The sequence below is a fragment of the Brachyhypopomus gauderio genome, chromosome 9 (assembly GCF_052324685.1).
Source record: "Brachyhypopomus gauderio isolate BG-103 chromosome 9, BGAUD_0.2, whole genome shotgun sequence".
Classification (NCBI taxonomy): Eukaryota; Metazoa; Chordata; class Actinopteri; order Gymnotiformes; family Hypopomidae; genus Brachyhypopomus; species Brachyhypopomus gauderio.
In genome coordinates this window covers 22,947,753-22,965,496 of record NC_135219.1, presented here as the reverse complement: position 1 = coordinate 22,965,496, position 17,744 = coordinate 22,947,753, and the positions used below count along the sequence as shown (strand labels likewise).

General features: G+C 40.2%; 1 protein-coding gene and 2 long non-coding RNA genes across 4 annotated transcripts; 2 read left to right on the top strand and 1 right to left on the bottom strand.

Moving 5' to 3' along the window:
* The first annotated feature begins 2,941 nt into the window (after positions 1 to 2,941).
* LOC143523506 (uncharacterized) lies at positions 2,942 to 5,991 on the top strand. 2 transcript variants are annotated; one of them, XM_077018000.1, is made up of 3 exons: positions 2,942 to 4,313; positions 4,430 to 4,559; positions 5,071 to 5,991. In XM_077018000.1, the coding sequence occupies exons 1-3, from the start codon at positions 4,093 to 4,095 to the stop codon at positions 5,095 to 5,097; spliced, it is 378 nt and encodes a 125-aa protein (XP_076874115.1). In that variant the 5' UTR covers positions 2,942 to 4,092; the 3' UTR covers positions 5,098 to 5,991. The 2 variants fall into 2 exon arrangements, with proteins under 2 accessions (XP_076874115.1, XP_076874114.1); XM_077017999.1 differs by having other exon boundaries at positions 2,950 to 4,313; positions 4,686 to 5,991.
* Positions 5,992 to 6,109: 118 nt separating this feature from the next.
* On the bottom strand, positions 6,110 to 9,795 carry LOC143523507 (uncharacterized). Its single transcript, XR_013133376.1, has 3 exons — positions 9,668 to 9,795; positions 8,453 to 8,545; positions 6,110 to 8,376 (listed from the first exon to the last, which is right to left on the bottom strand). It is a non-coding gene; the product is annotated as an uncharacterized LOC143523507 (long non-coding RNA).
* Positions 9,796 to 9,967: 172 nt separating this feature from the next.
* On the top strand, positions 9,968 to 11,994 carry LOC143523508 (uncharacterized). Its single transcript, XR_013133377.1, has 2 exons — positions 9,968 to 11,303; positions 11,546 to 11,994. It is a non-coding gene; the product is annotated as an uncharacterized LOC143523508 (long non-coding RNA).
* The last annotated feature ends 5,750 nt before the right edge of the window (positions 11,995 to 17,744 follow it).

Here is a 17,744-nt window from a genome sequence, read left to right as displayed (position 1 = left end):
GTCAAAGGATGAGGGTACAGCACCTTTGACAAGGCTTGCACGGCACACCTCACAGGACAGTTTTTTCAGAATTTTTCGGACAACAAACCCTGAAATGTAGACCAGGGCATTGTCCACAAGACCACCAAAGCAGGTGGGCAGGTAACTGTGGTCACATATGACTGCAGAAATGTTTGCAGATGGGGACGGGAGCTCTTCTTCTACCATTAAAGCAGAGTGCATGTCTGCAGCCGATAGTGATACAGTCTCATCTTGTGCTGCCACGTTGCCCGACGTACTTGGTGAGACACCACAGCGCACCATCAGACGATGGAAAATGCCCTGGAACTGCCCTGCAGTGGGACTGTTATTCCAGCCTCCTAAAAAAATCTAAAACATTTGCACACTTAGATTACAGAGATATTTAATGAGGACACTCATAGTCATCAAAGACACATCTTCTGAGGGTAAGTATGGAAAATGTATAACCATGTTTCCTCACAGGCTATGAAATGTAAGTATGGTAATAACTGTATAACCATGTTTCTTCCACAGGTAGGCTATAAAAACAAATGCATAGGTGTCTGAAGAGGTCTATAATATTGTAAACAAGTGATGTATATTCTCTACTAGAATGCCCACCCAGATGGTACCAATATCCGCTCTGGCTCACGGACTGAAAAGACTAATTATAATGTGAAATTTCTACCTGATGCCCTGACAGAATGGAACAAAAGTTCCAAGTGATCCTGACTGAAGCGGTATGTGCAGACATAATGCTGGACTTGGAATTTTTTGTGTTCCTTGTTGCTACAGGCTAAAATATAAGAAACTTAAAACAACTTCCATAAAACATTTGAATTAGTATACCACATTGTATTGTAATACAGAATACATCACTAACCCCTAAACATGCAGAAAGAACAAAAAGTAAAAACATGTTTTTACCTTTTAGCAAAGTATGATATTAACTTTTGTTTCACATATGTATCATAAATACATCTAAGTGCATTACAAATACGTGCTTTCATGATGTGTGTGTGTGCGCGCGCGCGCGTGTGTGTGTGTGTGTGTGTGTGTGTGTGTATATATATATATATATATATATATATATATATATATATATTAGTGGTGGGACTTTAACGCGTTAATTTCGATTAATTAATTACAGGAAAATTTACGCACTAAAAAAATTAACGCATTTTAACGCATTTAACGGACGAGACACTTTTGCACCGTGGAATGTTTCTCAGTGCGCGAGTTCCGGCCATACAGATTATATGGACGCACAATAAGATGAGCATGATGGAGATGACTGAAGAGGCTACGTTGGTGGATGGGAAATTTAAATATAAGAAACTTCCAGATGGAAGTACAAACAAAAATAGTGTTATTTGCACTTTATGTAGGAAGGAGTTCGCTTATCACAGGAGCACTTCCACCCTTCGTTACCACCTCAACGCAAAACATGTTGCGGGTAAAGCTGGGCGTACACTGTGCGATATTTTAAATCGTGTACTCAGCTCCAGCTCAAACTGTACGACTAAATCGCAGGGAGGGTCGGCTCATGAAGCTGCTTCAACAGTGCGATACTCTCACGAGGAGCGATTTGAATTTCAAACATGTTTGATGTTCTTGCGACGCTGCGATTTCTGATCGGGAGTTGGTCGTGAGGTGTGAATCGCTCCTCGTTTACCTGTGTAAACTATACGATGCACGACACGCGATTGAGCCGAAACGAGTGAAAAATCGGCAGAAAATGGGCCAAAAATCGCACAGTGTACGCCCAGCTTAACGCGCAGGTCAGTAATGGTAACTTAGCTGCTAAATGTATTCCTAGTACGATAGGGTGACCAAACGTCCGTAATTCACATCCTGTGAGGAAACGTCCTGGTTTTTAAATTACCTTCATTGGACCATTAAGACTGGATTAAACTTTCGCGAATGGCGCGCGACTCCGCACGCGTTTATACATGATGCGTCACATTATTTGTGTTGTCCGCTCCCTGTGGTCGAAGATAAATGCTTACAAGAAGCGCTGCGAATTGCGTCAACTGATGCAAGTTACGAACTACCGTCCAGGGGTGAGTTTCCCAAAACGTTCTTAGCGCCAAGTACTTCTTAACCTCGTACGTAAGAACGTTTTGGGAAACTCACCCCAGAAAGACAATGTCGAAGAAAATCCAGCAGCTGTATGATGAGGAAAGAATTAAAACAGGTTATTGTGAAGAGTGCCACAAATGTGGCTCTGACTGGGGATCACTGGACCTCTGTTAGCAACAAGAATGATCTTGGTGTGACAGCTCATATTATAGATGATGAATCTATAGATGATGAAGATCCAGTCATTTGCTTTGAGCATGCAGAAGACCACTTCTAGGCACTATGGAGATGCCTGTGGCAGAGGCCTGGGAAATTAAAGAAAGTCTACCATCTAAAATGGTATTAAAAACATCTTCTGATTTACTTCAATTCTTCCAATATCCTGAGCAAAACTCCCTAAATTAAACAACATTTTTGGTCAGAATTTCCAATGTTCTGAACTGTTTTCTGCACACTACACATATATTGGTCTTCGTAGTAGACTGGTGGAAAAATAAACAAGATGTTGAAGTTTATGATTATGTTCATTGATTCATTCATCATTCAAACTTAAATGAATATTTCTCATGTTAAATACTGAAATGCGATTAAAATGCGATTAATTTCGATTAATTAATTACAAAGCTTCCGATTAATTCGATTAATTTTTTTGATCGCGTCCCACCCCTAATATATATTAATAGAAAAGCCTTTATTTACAGCAATCAAACGCTTCCTGTAATTGCTGACCAGCTTTTTGCATGTCTCCACTGGTATTTTTGTCCATTCATCTTTAGTGATGAGCTCCAACTCTTTGGAGGTTGGAGGGTCTCCTTGCCATCACCCTGATCTTTAGCTCCCTCCACAGATTTGTTGGTATGGGAGGAGTGAGTAGTTACAGGCTGCAGTGTGCCTGTAATCAGGCATGTGATAAGGGCACCATGGGGTCCTTGCAGCAATAGCGTGGCTAAGCTAAGCAGCACAACGGGACGACAGGGTTGGAGCGTGAGCTCGACTTTACGGAGTGTTCGCTGTTGTAAGGTACGGTGCATTTTTACTCATGTATTCTGCTTTTAAATGTGAGACTAGTGTCCAGTACTAAGTGTTTAGTCCTGCTCTTATATCGAGGGAGAGGCCCAGACGAGGCGCCTCCTGGTGCAGTACTATTGTGGGAGCAGAACTGAGTCATTAGTAGTTTTGACGGGGTTAAAGCAGGTATGTTTCACTTGTATACGGAGTTTTATGGGTTGGGGATTTAGTTAAGCTACATAACTGGAGTGCAACCTTTAGCTTTGCTCTCTAACCACCTGTGCCTTTTAGTTTGCTTAGCTAGCCCCTGTAGCTTCTTGGCCTTAGGCGCTAACCACCTACAGCTTCTATCTTTGGCTGGTATATAATGCTTAGTTATTGCTGCTGCTCCTTTATAAGTTTAGTTTAGACTTGATAAAGACGAGGTTTGGTTCAGAGCGCCGATTTTGGATTAAGAAAATGTTAATGTTGTGGATATTACAACTTGTGTTTGTTTCCCATCATTTTTGTCCCATGAGCCTGATATCATGTTAACCCTTTGAGTTGGTATGTTTTGATAGCTTGCCAACCTTGATGATGATGTTTGCTTCATCTCCTGTCCGTTTATGTGTCCTAAACATGACGGGTAAACAAAAAAAAGTATCGTTTCAACAACGTACAGACAGCAGGTCCAACCACCACTGCTGTGTGCCATTCTGCACAGCATCGACAAGGTGTAATTCCTACCTGAGCTTCCACACCTTTCCAAAGGACTCAGAACTGCAGAAACAATGGGTGGTTAAGATCAGGAGAGATCATTTTATCGTCACGAGTACTTCCCGAGTGTGTTTGCGACATTTTATCGCTGCTGATCTGCTCGAACCTCCCACTCCTGCTGGACGACGACGACTGCGACCTGGAGCTTTTCCTGTGCTATTTCAATGGAATAACTATACTATTCCAACTCCATGATCTGGAGTATGGGAAAGAACAGAGCGTCCACCCAACACTGATCTAACAGAGATGCAGATTGACCATGATGATGATGACCCCTTACCGTGTCATGAACATGACTACTGCGTCAGTAATGAGCCTGCTGCGCTTGATCTCTCCCTCAATGAAAATGAAGAGCTACGCGAGGAGATATCAAGGCTCCGAAAACAAATCGAAGACTTAACTGTCCGCAGCAAGTTCTGTTTGGAGCGGTTTTCTGCCTCTGATGACGACATACGATTCTTTACCAGGTAAATACAAAATATGGCAGGACACAGTATACGGATGGGCCTTCTCTGGTGTCTGAAATACATTGTGAATGAAATAGCGATTATATAACTTTATATATAACTTTTATATTCCACAGATTTGCAAACCATGCCCACCTGATGGGCTTTTGGAAGCAAATAGAGCCAGCCACCCACATCATCATACGGGTTACAAGCGCACGGACTGTTGAGAAGACTGATCAGGTCCCTCACTCTGCCAGTACAACGGTAAATGTTTTCCTGTTGTCCATACAAAGCATGTTATGTCATCATTTTCAAATTAATCTTTACATCAAAAGAAGTTTTGATAGTCATAATGTAATATGACAATAGGATAATGTATTCTTTCCCCAGGTTCTTCAAGCAATTGATGAGATTTTTCTCTTCATGTACTACCCGTCATTGGGACTGATGCAAAAGGATTTGGCCCATAGATTTAGAATCCATCGGTCAACTGTTAGTCGTATTAACACCTGGGCCAACTTCCTTTATACTGTATTGGGAGCTGTTTATGTTTGGTTAGATGTGGACACTGTGAAAACTCACCTCCCAGATGTGTTTCAGGACTACGCTGACACTCAAATAATTTTAGATTCCACAGAACTGAGATGTCAAACTCCAAATTCCCTTCTCCTTCAGAGTGAAGTGTTTTCCACTTATAAATCACACTGTACATTCAAATGGTTGCTTGGGATAGCCCCTCATGGCGCAGTGACCTTTGTGTCTTCTCTTTATCAAGGTGCTATCAGTGATAAAGAGATCTTAAAGCAGTCTGGCATTGTGGCCCTCCTTGACCCATCTATGGCCATCATGGTGGACAAGGGTTTCCTTGTTGAAGACTGCGTTCCATGCAAAGTCCACATACCCACGTTTCTGTCAAAGAGAGCTCAACTGTCTAGGTCAGAGATCAGAACGTCACAGTCCATTGCAAGACTGAGAGTCCATGTTGAGCGTGTGATTCGCAGAGTCAAAGAACATAAAATATTCAGCACAGTGATCCCCCTTTCAATCACAGGGAGCATAAACCAAATTTTTACTGTTGCCTGTCTTTTGGTGAATTATCAAAATGGCCCCTTGGTAAAAGCCTGGGCAAACAATGGCTAATCTCAATCCAGAATTAGACAGATGATGTAATGTGAATTACGGCGATTTATTTATTTTTTTCTCTAACCTTAAAATGATCCCTTTAAGGTCAGGGGTCGGCAACCCGCGGCTCCGGAGCCGCATGCAGCTCTTTGATCCCTCTGATGCGGCTCAGCTTTTGAATAAAATTAATGAGTATTTAATTACCGTATATTATTTTTGAGACTTAAAAAAATGTTCGGGTGGAATTTCACAAATGTCCGGTATTTAGTTTCGGTTCGCTTGAGTGACATGTCATCGTCACTGAAATAAATTTCCAATTATTTTTGCTTTTGTGGCTCCGAGTCAAAAAGGTTGCCGACCCCTGCTTTAGGTCATGCTAGTCTGTAAATATTGGCTGCAATGTTAAGGTACAGTGCAATATGATTAATTGTATAAAATGCTTTCCCTTTTATATGTAAAATTGACAACACAATACAACATTATGTATTTCTTAACTTTTACTGTATTTGTAAAAAATGAAACAAATACAATAGTAATACAATTGACAGAATAAATTGAAATTGTTTTAATTGTTCATGAGTTCATGTCTTCATTATGATTTTCTATTGCTTGGGCATAGAGAGGTATTTTGGCATGTAAGTGTTAAAGAAAAACATGTCACACCTCCTTTTCACCTCTTCTAATACACTGCTATCTCTGTAAACTCGCTGCATAAAGATATCATCATGGGCACAGATAACTAAATCACACCACTGCATACCAGTAATCAATAACTGGAACTGGATTTGCCAATAATAACAATGGCTCTCCTTCATTTTGTGTAGGCCTTGTGCCACTTTGAGGAATTTGCAGTCTACATAGCTTTGTGGATTTGGGCACTTAATTTCAACAAGCCCAAATGATGGACGCTCAAGTGGGTCATATACAAGTCCATCAGGTGATGCACCCAGCCAAGAGGCATCTGGATGAATCACTAGCCCACACTTGGTTAAGTTCAAGTTTTTCAGAACTGCACAGTCCTTTAAGGCCTCTGTTTCCATTTCAAGTCCCCTCTTCACATGTGCTGTTTGTCGTGTCCCTCGGATTATCCTTTCTGCAGCACCTGGACCTCTAACGTGGCTCACCTCTCTGAAATGTGAGGCAGTTACTCTTTCTCTCCTAAGTGAATGCCACTCAGGTGTAGCACTTTTGGATCTTGGTGCCTCTTCAATAAGGTGTGACTGTGACAAGGCCACAAAAGGTGTTGGAAAATGCTTGAAATTGTAACTTCATTTCACAACAAATATCTGTCTGACTGAACAGTTATTTTGTGTTAACAAATACGAGCATCTTGCAATTCCAGGATGAAACATGAGAGAACGTGAAGACGTTACGATTGGGTGTTTTGAAAATAAACAACCATTAAATAATGTGATGATAAAGCGAATAATTTCAAGTACATGTATAAATATTTAACTTATCCCAACAAACATGCGACGTCAGAAAGACGTTAAAATCAAGTCTGTATCACGTCGGTCAGTCCAGACCCTTTTTTGCATGTCTGGTGGACGTTCAAAATCTGACAGTGTGACTAGGACCTTAACCTTTTAACTTAACATGAACGTCTATGACGAGTTTTCTATCTGAACGTTTGACTAGGACCTTTATTGGATGTCAGGACGTGCAAAAACTGCAACTGAACGGCAGTAATAGACGTTTAAAAAAGACGTCACTAAAACTTTCATTCTGGCTTTTCAGTGGACGTCTTTTGAACATCTGACAAAGTGTCTTTGCTCGTGCTGGGAAATATTGAAATGGACCTTGAAAGTGACATACAAGTGTTTGAATTCCACAAGGTGTATGAACCCTGCAAACATGACTTTGTTCATCGCGCTGAAGCGCGGCGCACGCGAGGTCGTGCACCTCTCGAATTTTGTAACTTCGCACGCGCCGCGCCTCAGCGCAATGAACAAAGTCATGTTTGCAGGGTTCAATTCAAGCGCTTGTACCAATATTTCCCAGCACGTTAAACTTAATTAAGTTAAATATTTATACATATACTCGAAATGATTCGAAATATTGCGCTTTTAATCACATTATTTAATGGTTGTTTATTTTCAAAACGCCCAATCTTAACGTCTTCACGTTCTCTCATGTTTCATCCTGGAATTACAAGAGGCTCGTATTTGTTAATGTAATACATGAAAACTGTTCAGTCAGACAGATATTTGTTGTGAAATGAAGTAGTTACAATTTCAACATTTTCAAGTACTTTAGCCTAAATTGCAGCACTTTTCAAACCTGAAACACAAAGCAGCATTAAAATTCGTCAGGTAAGTGTTCATTCCCCTGTTTTGAGGGGTGTTTCTTTTATACTACCACATATAGTTTCGGACAACACTGCAAAGCGGAAAGTATAAAGCCTCCACCGCTCGCGGAGGTTCGCACGAGGTGCGCGCGGAGTCGAGCGCTATGGTCACTCAACCAGGCTTTAGCGCCCTTCGTTGAAATGTTCCAAAAGCACCGCTTGCAAACGGGCTTGTTCAAGTCCTTCAGTTTTCCATCTGTATCTGCTTCGAATCCAACAGCACTGCGTTTGCTTAAGCTGCCATATTAGCATTACAAACTGTCCTGTGCATTACGGCAGCTTGGGTGGGTCAAACGAAAGCGCATTTTATGTAAAAAGAATCGATACTTAAGGGAAACGAGTATTGTACCGTTTCAGAATGTTCAGTATCGATACGTATCGATATATCAATTTTTTTGACAACACTAATCTGAAGTACAACAAAGCTAAATTAAATTTTGAAGAGAACAGATCAGATCGTCTTATCAGATGATCAAAAGCATATATATTTTTAACCACACACTGTAATCTGCCTATTAAATTTGGTACTACATACCTAACTCCACTGGCTGTAGTAGCACCTGGTTTTGGCTTTAGGACAACCATGGCATCCACGGGTCCAGGCTTCACCCCCTATTAATTTAAAAGATGGTGTTAGTAAAGTGACTGTGATACATTAACTAACATTAAATAATGAAATAAGACAAACCATTGTTGGTGGTTTATGCCACTTCTGTTCTGTCTGTGTGCATGAAAGGACAGGAGGGACGACAGACATGCCAGATTCAGAATAATGAGCAGTCTGGAAAAGCAATGCAACCAAGTGTTTGCAGATTCCGCAACTAGCAACACAAGAGCAGTTGCTCTTAATGAGCACAACTGGCATTGAATCACATAATGTCATCTGAAATACACAAGAGGCAATATTTAATATCTTGAAAAGAAGACTTCAGCAATGTCAATAGGCGCAATATCTGTCCCATCATGTTGGTAGTGGTGAATGTCACTTGTCTATTGTCTCATGTAATGTTTGTGCTGTTTTGCATCACTCTTAAAACACTTGGCTATACTGTCTTTCTATTCTACAGTGTTGTGCATGTTTCAATCTACTAGTTCAGTGAGCAACTATAAACTAAATATATTTTAGATTTAAACTTCATTTTCACTCCAGATGAAATGCTTACACATAGGAGTGAAACAGGCCTACTTATATTTATATTATTTTGTTGTTTCCACCACCAACAACAGAACAGTGCAGGTTTTACTTCAACTGCTTCTTGAAGAGTGTTATCAGAATATGTTAATAGGTGTAAGTGTTGCAGCCATATGTTAATAAAGAAGTTAAGATGAAAGATTTGAAAGACAGATTGACAGATTTTAGAAAATGCAGTTTGAAGAATAGCTGAGGTGGACTATATTCTGCTTTTGAGTCATAGAGGTAGATAACAATAGCTCGAACTGTAAAATAAACTCCCATTTGTTTACTATAGGCAAAATAGACTGCTAATGATTCCCACTCAGCTACTCTGCATTTGGCTACCATTGTAAGCTTTGAAAACCAATGCCTATGGTTATCACAGCTTACGTGAAGTAAGAGCAAGGATAAAAGATTGAACTTGTGTTGAACTCACTTTTGAACTTGTTCAACAGAACTTTGAACGTGACACTGAACAGAACTCGTGTCATTTTAACCAGTCCTACTCTCAGCTGGTGTGGCGTATCTGTTTTCTTCATAGATCTGTAGCAGTGAGCCCTCACTGTTATCTCGTTAGCCTTACTTTTGCCTGATACTTCCATCAGAAATACAAACATGTTTTAAAAAGGCATTTCTAGTACTAGGACAGGTTGGTTCGTTACTAAAAACAACATCACTTCATTAGACTGCCACCTCAGGCTAGCTAGCTAACTAGCGTCGGCCACTTACCTTCAAAATTGCAGAGGTAGGATGAAACGTAGAACTTGAAACCCTTTTCAAGTTGACTCTGTGTCGTTGTACTTGATGCTCTGACAATACGACGCACATCGTTGATGGTAAATTTCGGGAACTCCAACAGGCACCTTGTGAATTTAGACTCGGCCATGACATCGACACTTCCGCATACCAACCGGAAATACGGTAGCATCCTGACACCAACGAGGAAGTGGTGCGTGCACCTAGGCCATTGTACCGGAAAAAGGTTAACTTCATGAAGCAGTGGACATTATCGCCATCTGGTGGACAGTGAAAGCAGCGTCTTTTATTTATTCATTTTTAGCCTTTAACTCCATATTGTTTCATTAAAGTTTTTCACGTTTTGTCAATAAGTCAATAAAGGAAATCTGTTTGGTTTGTTGTGATTTGTTGTTTCTTATATATCTAGCTGGTTTGGGTTCTTATTTTTACACTTTTTAAAATTAATCACATTTTTTAATATGTATACGTATATCGTGAATGTTTATGTATGGATGTAAAAATAACAAAAGTGCTTGTGGAAAAACAAGTTTGATTTATTAGTGATTTTAGTGATTGTGGACATTAGCATCTTTGTTTTCAGTTTTTATTCAAAAAGAGGATTTGTTCCACTGTGCTGGGACACAATTTTTCAAGCCTCACACAGCACTGAGGAGACTGGTGTACATAAAAATTCCAGTGCAAGCTGATAGAGGTGGAGATAAACCGTGGAACTATTGGGTCAGTCAGGTATCTTTGAACCTCAACAGTAAATCCCACATTCCCTCACCAGAAAAAATAAACACACATGATGGTCAAAGAACAGGGGGCTGTTCCACGAAGCGAGCTTATGAAAGCGGCGCTTATTAGAGTGAGCCTCGCTTGAGTTAACCAAACAGTTCACTTCCGTCTAGTTCCGTTCCACTAACGAAATCCAGACGCAACCTGTTCCCGCTAATTCAAGCCAGGCTTTTGTAATCGGCGATCATGCGCGTGCACACAGTATTTACACAGCCTCACTAATCGATATTCGAAAAGGCAAGAAAATGTTGAAAGAGCTGAAGGAACGAGCAGCTTTTTTGCTTCTTCTGCTGAACATGAGCTACTTATACGTCTGTATGAGGAATATAAATACATTATTACGAAGAATGGCAACACGTCCTGTTTTCATAAAGTCAGAGAAGCTGTCTGGCAAAATATTGCAGACAGACTAAATGCGTGAGCATATAATTTAATCCATTCATTGGCATTTTAAAAGTGTTATAGTAAATTAATAATGTTATTTAATAATTTCCTGATTTAGAAGTAACATGAGCGGGGTTAAGAGAACGTGGCAGCAGGTCAAGGTGAAATATAAAAATATACTCCAGAATGGTAAGTACAGTTGATTAGTCCAATATGCAGGAAAAGGTAAAACACCATTTTAAATAACTGTATAAAATATTTTAGCAACCAGAAAGAAATTTCTGCCTGTTCAGAAAGGCCAGCTGTAAGTCGTGTGTGTCTATGTATCTGTCTGTTAATGTGCTGTGTGATCTCATGATTTGTGTTGTGTTTAAAGGAAATGGAAGAACAGAGAGAAGACCCTCAGACCTCCATGTCCAGAGCTCACACCTCTACAAGAGAACAAGTGAGTAGTAGTTATGCAGTTCAACATGAATAAATACTTCTCAATCTTGACTATACTTCTGTTAGGTCCTGATATGTACCCTGATATGTACTATTCTCTTGCAGGAGCGAGATGAGTTATTACTGTACACATTGTACTATTCTCTTACGGGAGCGTGATGAGTTGTTGCTGTGTGATTGTGCTGTTCTCCCGAGGGAGCGTGATGTGCTGTGGAATGTGTGTTGTGTTGTAATCTCTTTCAGGTGCGCCCGGGATGATGGGGTCACATGGTTCTGGGTGGTGCCTGACAAGTCAGTCCCAGTCCACAGCTACAAAAGGCTTCCTGGGGGTGAAGACGGCAGGAGAGAGTGGCAGGCTCTCCTCGTTTGATCTCCCTGTTTTGGGGATGACTTTGGATATATATACACATCTGCTAACCGTAATCGAGACTTGTTAGACTGCCCCTTGTTCTTGTGTGTGTGTGTGGTGGACTGTGTTTCTGTTTTTGCGTAGTTGTGTTTGTTATGTAGTGTTCTCTTTTATTTTCTTGGTTGTTGTTGTGTAAGTTTAAAAGAAGTCGCTTAGCACCAGGTAGTTTTCTTTTCCCGTTTTCAGCGTGGCCTACCTGAAGTCAGTGGTGCTAAGCCAATGCTTGTTACATCTTGCATTTTCTGCATTTTCATGTGGTCCAAATACATGTTATTGAACGTGTTGTCGGTTCCCCTTTATATTTCACTCCTCAATCACTCCAACATTAATTCGCTGTTACCGTCTGACCTAGACCGGGCGGTAACACTTCTGTCTTTGTAACGTATAGAACACGCTGAGAGGGATCCTGATGCGGAATAACACGATCTTTATTAGGATAACTCTGTGTAACTAGCCACACGATGAGCACAGTGACGTATGGCAGGTGCAGAGCAGTAGCGTGGGAGCGGTGGTCAGTGCGGTCCAGGGTCGAGAGGCGAGGGCAGAGTCCGGGAGGTATCCAGGGGTCAGACAGGAGAGTCCAACTGCACTCTTGGCATTACTCCTTTTTGCAGTATTGCCACCTTGTGCAAAACTGCACAGGCTGCTTTAATGTCACAGGCTCTCTCAGGGGTCACTCTGAGATGGCGCAAGCAGTTAAATCTGCTCTTTAACTGTCCAAATGCCATCTCAATGCATGCCCTTGTCTTTGAATGTGCACGATTGAACCTCCTCTCGGCATCTGTTGTAGAGTCTGCATATGGGGTAAGGAGAAAAGGTTGGCAGGGGTAACCCCTATCCCCAAGCAGTAAGCCAGGAAAAGCACCTACAATTATAAGGAGTAGAGTTAAACACTGAGGCCAAATCTGCACTATTTTGTGTGGTTGGAGTATTCTTACCTTCGGCAAACCTCTGTGCCAGTGAGGAGGCACGAAATATTGTGCACCGAGCCGGGCCATTTTGCTTCAATGTTGGAGAATAGAAATTGGCTGGTGCAAACCATCTAGAACAATGGCAAAAGTGACAAAGGGTGAAAGTTGTTCAAACCCATGGAGCGACATGCTTTACAATTTCTGTTGGGTGGGCAAAACTTGCATGTACCTGTACATTGATGCTGTGAAATGATTTTCAGTTCACATAGTCTGCCTCCATGGGTCCAGATGGAGCCTTTATCCTGATGTGAGTGCAGTCTATAGCACCAATGACATTTGGAAATCCTGGAGAATTCAATTTGTTTTGAATTGAATGAATTTTAGCATGAAATAGTTGATCAAGATGAATACAGAGCACTTCGGTAAGTGCTCTGGATAAGAGTCTCTTTTAAAGTCATATAAATTTAACTCCAAGTTACTGCTGTTCTGAAAAAGCTTCTTTTATGGGAAGGATGCCTCTGTGACCAGGGAATTTAATGAATATATTAAGGAAACGCTTAAGCGCAAGACAAACCTATCGAATTTCGCAGCAGACCGTCGCCTTACTAAGATGTTCTGCATACCCAACGCTGTACAGAAATGCGCCGCTGGCAAAGAAGTGCAAAGCGATACAGACTGTTTGGGGTTTGGTAAGAGCTCTACTACGTCTAGTGTTCTTCTCAATATATGGCCCCAGTAATTTACAAAGATATATAATACTGTGTCTTCTGAACCTGTAGTGCTCAAATAAGTAGTCATCCGGAAAGCCCAGTGGATCTGTCCTGTCCTGGAATGACCTTGGAGCTGGTAGCATGAATGCTCTGTGCACTATACACGCTCCCTCATCTACTGGATTTTCTACAAATGGGCATGCCATGGTCAATCAGCCTTCAGCCTTCACTGTTAGCTGTTCTTTTATAGCATACATTTTGGATTATTTGTATCACCTGTATGAAAATCTTGGTAAGGTAGTTGTCTGTATCAATTTCCTTTTTGCACCATTAAGTTAACCACACATTTACATTATTTATACTGAACATATGTGAATTGCGGAGTGATATGATTTGCTTGTAATTTGAACACAAAAGAGGAAGTGTGGGGATAAATATATACCTAAAAGTATCTTCACCTAAATTACTCAGTTATTATTAATACTCAGGTACAAAGAATTGTATTTTTGTGATATAGTGTTTATGCTAATGTATGTTTGTTGACCATAACTGCGATTAGACACTGTATTCCATTTTACACTGACCTGAATTTGTTAAGATTAAACCAATACATTAAAATGTGCAAAAACCTCGCTGATTAACAATGAATATGTACTCTGAAGATCGAAATATAAATTGCATTTGGAAATATAATTATTACATTTTGATAATAATGACCTGCAATCATTCCAAACCTTGTTCCTCAATTTTGTTTCCCGGATGGCGAGACTGACATCACGCTGCTGAGCCAATAGAAGCGGTCCCGCTAAGCTAAGCTTCAACTCTAGCCTGGTACGGAGCAGGTTAGTTCAAACGTATATGTTGCTGTAGTAACTGAGCGAGGCTCAAGTCTAGCCTCTTTCGTGGAACCGAATTTGAGCAAAATGAGCCAGGCTTGTCTTAAAAAGCCCGGCTTACTGAGTTAGCTCGCTTCGTGGAATACCCCCCAGGTTAAGGGGTTTTGTAAAACATATTAACTTTTACCTCCCATTAGAATGGAAACAATACTTCCCCTTGGCCCACCGGGGAAATCCCCGGTAGTAATGTATGCCAGTCCGCCCCCGATACCTACAGTTGCATACATTTTACATACATTTATTATGCATAAAGCAGTTTTACCCTGCTGACTGTCAAAACCTATAGAGTTTTCTGTTGCCATCTGCACAAACGGCAGTCATGTTCGGGGTACAAGCAGAGTGAAGCATGTGAAGTTTTGTCACACTGAAACTTGCACAATGAGTACTCCATGGAGCTTCTCTGGAACATGTCTCCATGTATCTTCCCAATTAGCAAGGTTACAATTTAATAAGTTAAAATTAAAAGTCCTAAAGAACACCTAAATATGTATTAATCCACACTGGACTTACCCTTCCAAACTGCCAAGTCCTCCCATCCAACATCTGCAAAAACTTTGCCTTGCCTTGTATATATGTATATAATATATATTATATAGTATATATCATTTGTATATGTATATATTATATGTATATAATATATACTTATTTTATTTGAATCACTTGTATGATGCATGTAATGTTTAATTACAAATGTCTACATGCCATTTATTCTGGCCCTTACTTGCAGAAGTCCCTACAAGGTAAGATATACAGACAAACACTCTGAAAACAGTGATCACACTACAACACATAAAACATGCAACAGAAACAAAAACAAACAAACGTTTGACGTGACAGTGAACTCTTATTTTGATACACTCGTTGATGTTTTGAATAGGCGCCTCATCAGGATACCTAAGGGTCCTCGAGAACTCACAATATAAAACCACCATCTTGGCCTGTCTTGGCCACATTTCAATCTTTCTTCTGAGCAGGAAAGGGGCTCCTTGCAAGTAGCTGTTGAAGCGCTGCAGCAATTGGTAAGCATTTGTTTAGACGTTACCGGTTTTTCTATTCTATTCCGTAGTTGATGTTTGCCGTTGCTAAAAGCCGTATTGTCAGAGCCTTTTCGACGTGTGACACCTCTGGTACGTTGACAAATGCACAACAATTCTGTTAATTTGTCGTAGTAGTGACTGTTAAAGGTACTGTAATCTTTTAACACTGCAACTACCAGCATTTTCATACGACTCCTTCTAGCAGAGAGTGCCAAATGGCAGTGCTGGGGTCATTTGCATCCCATTAGGCCAGGCAGAGTTGAGCTCATGCTCCTTATGCAGGCCATATTCAATAGTATTTTCAGAATTTGCTGCAGGCCATATTCAATAGTATTTTCAGAATTTGCTGCAGGCCATATTCATTAGTATTTTCAGAATTTGCTGCAGGCTAATGAAAACTGCACTAATGGACATGATGGCCTAATGCAGAGGTGTCCAAACTCTGGCCCGCAGGCCAAATGTTTAGGCCATCCTTTGTTATGTACATGCAGCCACTACTTGGTAATGCTAAACGGGGGGATGGGTGATTGTGTGAACTATGTTGATACATTGACTCAGATGGAGAAGAAAAAAACCCTTTAAGAAAAAATCAGAACTTTAGCTATTTTTGACCAATCAGCATGTCTCCTTTTGCAGTGAGAACAATCCAAAATTAGTACAAAGGAGGCAGACTTGAGATGTTTTAGAATTATAGTTCAAATAATGTCGTTGTCAGTTTAATAATGGAGAGAGATGACTGCAGACATAGGAAACTTGTTAATAAAGTGCATAGACTTTAATAAACTGCACCAAAGTAAATGGCCTATCTGGCTACATGCTAAGTGAAATAAAATAGAATAAAGGTCTAATAAAAGCCATCCTTTATGTACATGCAGCCACTACTAGGTAATGCTAAACGGGGGGGGGGGATGGGTGATTGTATGAACTGTGTTGATCCATTGACTCCGATGGAGAAGAAATGGTGAAATAAAATAGAATAAAGGTTTCTCACTCTAGTACTATATTACAATATTATAAATGTACAGAATGGAGGTAACTGAGATGGGTTCTATATATTTTTTTAATGTTGTTGCAGCCATTAGATCGAAATATGCCGGTACCAGGTAACAGTGAACAGGTATGGGTGTGATGGGTGGTAGTGTGAACTATTATGACTATTATGTATGTATCCACCTACATGTGGATAAAAATCCATGTTGCTATATTTCACTTACTCTCGACTTAGAAGCAAAGATGGCAAAGGTTTGCAGAACACAGCAGGCTTTGGACGTGGTCCTCAACCATGTCGACCCTTGTGACTCTGATGGAGGAGAAATAACTCTTGATCCGAGTAGTGACTCTGAAATCTCTTCTGGTAAGATTTCCTATTTTTGTTTGTCAGTTATGGGTGTTGTGTTTTTGGAAGAGACACTGCAAAAAGTACCATCTGGATAAGTTAAAATTACTCGAATATTATTCTATTTCAAGTAGTTGAGGGTTTATTGTATAAATTTATGTAGAAATATCTTTACCTATTGACATTTTTTCAAAAGATAAACTATTTAAAATATATATATATGCCACGTATTGCTGTGTGAAAACAATCCTACATTACTTCCAAGGTGGCATACTTGAGATGTTTTGGAATTATAATTGGGGTTCACACACGTAGTGTGGGGAAACCTATTTTTGCAATTTAGGGTTCACACACATCTCAGGACTGTCACACTGTGCAGTTTTGAAACATTTGGCCACTAGGTGGCACTATTTGTGAATCATGCATAACTTTTCCAAATCTTTGCTTAGGAAAATGAAACTTGATTCTTTTGATTCCTTGCAGTCCACCTGACAACTTTGCAATTACAAGTCCTATTAAAAAAGGCGTAGTTTTGTCACATTCATCAATTGTTTGAAAATAGCACTTTTCGAACTAGTCCTAGGAATTTGATCCAATGATGGCAAGAGTGGCATGGGCATAATCTGTAGACACTGTAGGTAAACTATTTTTAAAAATTGTTGGATTTTTTTTATTTTCAGGTGGGTCCATTTTCCCATTATATCATTGAGGCCATATATGACCTATATTGCTATAATTCATATAAACATGTTGATCAACTCCCAATTTCAAAGCCTTTTATAGACAGGTCCTTCAGGTATGCCAAGTTTGGTTCAAATTGGCCTGTCGCTACATTGTCCAAAAACCTAAGAAATCATAAAAACTCATGCTGCAATCCGGTTATGCAGAATACAGACAAATAAAGGGTCTTGTATGAGTCAGATCAATGAGATAAATAACTTTGCAATTAGATCTCATAACAAAAGGTGCACTGCTTGACCAGAAATGAACCTTTTATTTCACTAAAATGTCTTATTTCATTACTGTAATATCAGTATGGTATTACATGGGCTCCATTTACTTGCCAAATACTGGAACTGACTGAATAGTACATACATAAGACCCCACACACACACACACACACACTGCTGATCTCAGCATGTG

What these genes read in the sequence shown, in the direction of transcription:
- LOC143523506 (XM_077017999.1), top strand. Translation starts at nt 4,093, where the DNA reads ATGCAGATTGACCATGATGATGATGACCCCTTACCGTGTCATGAACAT. An exon ending in GACATACGATTCTTTACCAG is followed by an intron (nt 4,314 to 4,429) that starts GTAAATACAAAA and finishes TATATTCCACAG; the next exon opens with ATTTGCAAACCATGCCCACC. An exon ending in CTCACTCTGCCAGTACAACG is followed by an intron (nt 4,560 to 4,685) that starts GTAAATGTTTTC and finishes TTCTTTCCCCAG; the next exon opens with GTTCTTCAAGCAATTGATGA.